The 6,000-nt window shown below is 36.5% G+C and overlaps 1 protein-coding gene across 1 annotated transcript in view; it reads right to left on the bottom strand.

The window, feature by feature from the left end:
- Positions 1-2,086: 2,086 nt before the first annotated feature.
- Positions 2,087-6,000, bottom strand: part of htr4 (5-hydroxytryptamine receptor 4) — a 133,506-nt gene continuing 129,592 nt past the window's right edge. The window contains exon 6 of the mRNA XM_034182321.1: positions 2,087-2,195. Coding sequence (XP_034038212.1) covers positions 2,132-2,195 — 64 coding nt within the window. The 3' untranslated portion in view covers positions 2,087-2,131. The remainder of the gene's footprint in view (positions 2,196-6,000) is intronic.

The following is a 6,000-nucleotide window of genomic DNA, read 5'->3' as shown; positions in this document are numbered from 1 at the left end:
TCATTTAGAGAGCAGTTTTCTGAAGAAAAATCATTGGAAATGTTTTTTTGTTGTTGTTTGTTACCTCAAAATTTCTGATTACTGTTAAAAAAAGTTTAGAACACTTGTAATTAAAACAGGTAAATAAATCAATAAATGGTTCTTTAGAAACCTTTCATCTGTAAATTAAAACCACCTGTTATTTCAGATTAGATAATTTCTTGTTTAACATAAGGAACCTCGACATTTATTTTTAGACAAATAAAATAATATGGAAACTTGTATATTTTTTGAAGTCTGGTAGATTATTTATATCTTATTTCAACCAGAAAAACAAACACTAAATAAATACAAATGTTTATTATAAATGCAAAAGGAAATAATTTAACAATGACTGCAGTGTGATTGTAAAGTAGGATTTCTGTGACATAAACCTCATGATCTTTTATATATATATATATACATATATATATATATATATATACATATACATATATATATATGTATATACATATACATATATATATATATACATATATATATACATATATATATATATATATATATTATATATATACATATATATATATATATATATATATATACATATATATACATATATATACATATATATACATATATATATATATACACATATATATATATATATACATATATATATTATATACATACATATACATATATATACTATACATATATATATATACATATATATACATATATATACATATATATACATATATATACATATATATATATATATATATATATATATATATATATATATACATATATATATACATACATATACATATATATACATATACATATATATATATAGACATACATATACATATATATATACATATACATATATATATATATACATACATATACATATATATATATATATATAGATATATATATATATATATATATATATATATAGTGTATATATATATATATATTCATTTAAACTTGTAATTTCGTCCAAATATGTAATTGCCTTTGATGTTATCAGGACGCCCCCTCGTGGTGCCGGGTCCGCGTTTTGTACTATGATCAAGGTGAAATGACAGTGAAAGTCTGTGTTTAGGTGTGTGTTCATGGTGTTTAGGTGTATAGTATTTGTTCATTGGGGGTTCGGTATGGACGGGTGGGTGTGCGTGTTTGGGGGTGGATTCGTCGGGCCAATAGTGGGCTGGTCCAGAGGAAAAATGCCAGGGACGAAATTTGTTCCCAGTCTGACCCTGGATGTGCCTCACAGTTTTTGAAAAAATTTTGATCAAGCACAGCGCCAGTCTCTCAGCAACTTCTCAGACAAAGGAATTCCGACGAGGGGGCTGGACCACTCCTTCCACAAGGCGTGCTCACAGGCGAATGACGTCACCGACAGGCGTGAAAAAACTCATGCATGCGCACGAGGGTTCAAGCTTGGCTGATGTAATCACACGTGATTCAAATCCATATAGTTTTTTTTTTAAATAAAACTGTCGGTTTCTTTTCTCGCAGATCTCGTATTTTAAGTATTTTGCTGGACATCAATATCAAGTTTGAAAGTCTAGTATCGGGATTGGGGACAGTCCTAATCTGCACGCAGTGTTACTGTGGAGTTGCAAGTGCATCTGATGCATGTCCTGTAAGTCTGTAATAAAACATCTGAGGACATCAGTGATGCTCAGAAACAGCTTAATGTTCTCCGTCTTTACAGAATTTGAATATGTGAAAACCTGCAAAGACAGTTTGTGTCACTGTGGGCTGCAGTTATTCTTCTGCAGATAAAAGCCATTTTAAAAACCCAAAGATGGCCATTTTTAACCTCATTGATAGTCGCACTATTCACTCCACATCCTGACATGATAAACTCACTATGAAACTGCTGCCAGAAACAGAGTCGGTCAAGAACGTTGTCTGTCCCAACAGCACGCAACAGTTTGAAAAAAGAATCTCAAAGCTTCAGAAAACCTCATGATGTCACCATTTGGATTTCATGTCAGCTCAGTGGGATCGTTGTGATGTGTGCATCGAAATGTGCAACTCCTCTTTATATGTGTATGTGTTGTTTTATTTTTTGTGCATGAGGCAGCAGACTCACTTGATAGAGCTCGAAGATGCTCGACACAAACAGCAGCTAGACAGGCACGGGCCTGGTGTTGCAGAACCACAGCAGCAGCTTGGAGGCAGAGGAGCAGCCGCTGGAGAGACAGGAGGAGGAGGAAGAGGAAGGAACGGGGAAAGGAAGAATGAAATGGCAGCGAAAGAACAAACAATGTTTGAAAGCAAATCAATGTGTAGAGAAAAGGAAAGGAAAGGAGGGAACAAAGAAAGGAAGGGGGTAAATGTAAGAGGTGAAATGTGAGAGGAAGAAGAGCAAGCAAGGAAGAGAGGTGATGAGCCAGTGAGAGAGAGGAAAGGAGGGAAGTGAAGGAAGCAATTAATGTAAGGAAACAAGGAAGTAGTGAAGGAAGAAAAAGTTAACGTGAGAGAGAGAAAGAGAGAGAGAGTGAAGGTGGGAGGATGAAAAGGGTGGAAGTGACAGGATGCAATTAATGTAAGGAAACAAGGAAACAGTGAAGGAAGGAAGGAAACAACAAAAGAAGTAGGAAGGAAAAGTTCATGTGAAAGAAAGGGAATAAAAGAAGGACGTGAGATGTAAACCAAGGACAGAAAGGAAAATGTGGAAGTGACAGGAAGGAAGGAAAATTTAATGTGAGATGGAGATGAAGAAAGTGATGTCACGAATATGATGAGGAAATGAGTGGAGGAAATAGGAGGTAAATGGAGAAATTAATTGATAAATGATTCAAGATGAGAAAGAGAGGGAGAAAAAGGGGGAAAACAAAGTTAGTTTGCACCCGGACAACCCGTCAGATGGACAGACAGGAAGTTACACAACAACAGAACAAAGTAACACAAAACCCAGAGGAAGGCAAAAAGATGGATGATTTTAAGGGTTTTACTTTAGACTAAATCCTGGAGAACGACTCGGTGAAGCAGCTGTGTGGACACAATGAGGGACGTCTAAGGAAAACCATGTTATTGCATGATAAAGAGACAATCAGTCAACATCACTAAAATGCTTCACTCTCATGGTTGCTGAGGGTTGTCGGTCATTGCCCACTATGGATGAGTTCCAGTACAGGCGTGTTATGGACTAGTATTGTGTATGTGCACTGCATGGGGTTCCTTTAAGCAAAGGCCAAGGTCACTGGGGACAAAGGTCAAAATTTAGGCATTTCACTGATTTGCACCAAAACCTAAGTGACATGGCGAGATGCTGAAGAGCTTCACTTGTTCATGTCCGCGACATACGCATATTATAGCTTTTATTGTCATTGTACATATATATACAGCAAAATTTGTCCTCTGCATTTAACCCATCCTAATTGCAGTTAACCAAAGAAACCAAAACAAATAAGTACAGAGATTAAGATATGTGTAATAATGTGAAATGACACAGGGGAAAAAATATTTTAAAAAACACCTGAAGAAAGGGAAGTGCAAAAAGCCATGGAAAGCTGACACCAGCTGAAATCTATCAGTAATTAGAAAGCAGTCCTGCTCCTTGTCAGTGCAAATTAATATCAGCTGGTTCAGTCCCAACTGATGGCCTATAAAATGGTGTCTCCTTACTATAGTGCAGCAGATAAGAGAATATTTAGAGGGGAATCCTGAAAATGGTGATAAAAGCATCAAATTCGGCAGAAATACTCCTCAGACAATCCTCTTTTGAAAAAACAATTGGCCACTTGAATTTTCAATCGGTGGTCAGGTAAGGGAAAATTTAAGAATTACACAGAGGTCAAAATTAAAAAAATGCTCCAATCATATTGAAAAATATTCCACATTATTTGCCTGATCACAAAGATTCCAAAAAGGAATAGTGTGGACTATCTGTGACTGAATTCCATGGAGTTAAGGGATAAAAACAGCAAGAATGGTGACAAAGGTCAGTTTCATTTCGTATAGGGGTCAAAAGTTAAAGTTGCTCCAGTTTTGGTAAAACGTGATGCAAATTACTAGTTGAGTGAACACGGTTCTAAAAAGGAATAGTTTGGACCATGTATCAACCTTACTTATCACGTTACAGGGTAACATATGTCACATGTCTTCTTCTTCTTTGTCTTTCGGCTGTTCCCGTTAGGGGTCGCCACAGCAGATCAATCGTTTCCATCTTCACTTAGCCTGGAAAAAGAGTCTGTTGCTCTATAAAAAAGCCCTCCGTAAAGCTTAAATCTTACTATTCATCAGTAATTGAAGAAAATAAGAACAACCCCAGGTTTCTTTTCAGCACTGTAGCCAGGCTGACAAAGAGTCAGAGCTCTATTGAGCCAAGTATTCCTTTAACTTTAACTAGTAATGACTTCATGACTTTCTTTGCAAATAGAATTTTACTATTAGAGAAGAAATTATTCATAACCATCCCAAAGACATATCTTTATGTTCGACTGCTTTCAGTAATGCTGGTATTTGGTTACACTGTTTCTCTCCGATTGTTCTGTCTGAGTTATTTTCATTAGTTACTTCCTCCAAACCATCAGCATGTCTATTAAACCCCATTCCTACCAGGCTGCTCAAGGAAGCCCTACCATTAATTAATGCTTCGATCTTAAATATGATCAATCTATCTTTATTAGTTGGCTATGTACCACAGGCTTTTAAGGTGGCAGTAATTAAACCATTACTTAAAAAGCCATCACTTGACCCAGCTATTTTAGCTAATTATAGGCCAATCTCCAACCTTCCTTTTCTCTCAAAAATTCTTGAAAGGGTAGTTGTAAAACAGCTAACTGATCATCTGCAGAGGAATGGTCTATTTGAAGAGTTTCAGTCAGGTTTCAGAATTCATCATAGTACAGAAACAGCATTAGTGAAGGTTACAAATGATCTTCTTATAGCCTCAGACAGTGGACTCATCTCTGTGCTCGTCCTGTTAGACTTCAGTGCAGCTTTTGATACTGTTGACCATAAAATTTTATTACAGAGATACGAGCATGCCGTAGGTATTAAAGGCACTGCGCTGCAGTGGTTTGAATTATACTTATCTAATAGATTACAATTTGTTCATGTAAATGGGGAGCCTTCTTCACGGACTAAGGTTAATTATGGAGTTCCACAAGGTTCTGTGCTAGGACCGATTTTATTCACTTTATACATGCTTCCCTTAGGCAGTATTATTAGAAAGCATTGCTTAAACTTTCATTGTTACGCAGATGATACCCAGCTTTATCTATCCATGAAGCCAGAGGACACACACCAATTAGTTAAACTGCAGGATTGTCTTTCAGACATAAAGACATGGATGACCTCTAATTTCCTGCTTTTAAATTCAGATAAAACTGAAGTTACTGTACTTGGCCCCACAAATCTTAGAAACATGGTGTCTAACCAGATCCTTACTCTGGATGGCATTACCCTGACCTCCAGTAATACTGTGAGAAATCTTGGAGTCATTTTTGATCAGGATATGTCATTCAATGCGCATATTAAGCAAATATGTAGGACTGCTTTTTGCATTTGCGCAATATCTCTAAAATTAGAAAGGTCTTGTCTCAGAGTGATGCTGAAAAGCTAATTCATGCATTTATTTCTTCCTGGCTGGACTATTGTAATTCATTATTATCAGGTTGTCCTAAAAGTTCCCTGAAAAGCCTTCAGTTAATTCAAAATGCTGCAGCTAGAGTACTGACAGGGACTAGAAGGAGAGAGCATATTTCACCCATATTGGCTTCTCTTCAATGGCTCCCTGTTAATTCCAGAATAGAATTTAAAATTCTTCTTCTTACTTATAAGGTTTTGAATAATCAGGTCCCATCTTATCTTAGGGACCTCATAGTACCATATCACCCCAATAGAGTGCTTCGCTCGCAGACTGTAGGCTTACTTGTAGTTCCTAGGGTTTGTAAGAGTAGAATGGGAGGCAGAGCCTTCAGCTTTCAGGCTCCTCTCCTGTGGAACCAGCTCCCAATTCGGATTAGGGAGACAGACACCCTCTCTACT

Source organism: Thalassophryne amazonica, chromosome 11, assembly GCF_902500255.1.
Source record: "Thalassophryne amazonica chromosome 11, fThaAma1.1, whole genome shotgun sequence".
Classification (NCBI taxonomy): Eukaryota; Metazoa; Chordata; class Actinopteri; order Batrachoidiformes; family Batrachoididae; genus Thalassophryne; species Thalassophryne amazonica.
Note: the sequence above shows the minus strand (reverse complement) of the source record. Positions and strands in the feature narration are given on the sequence as shown.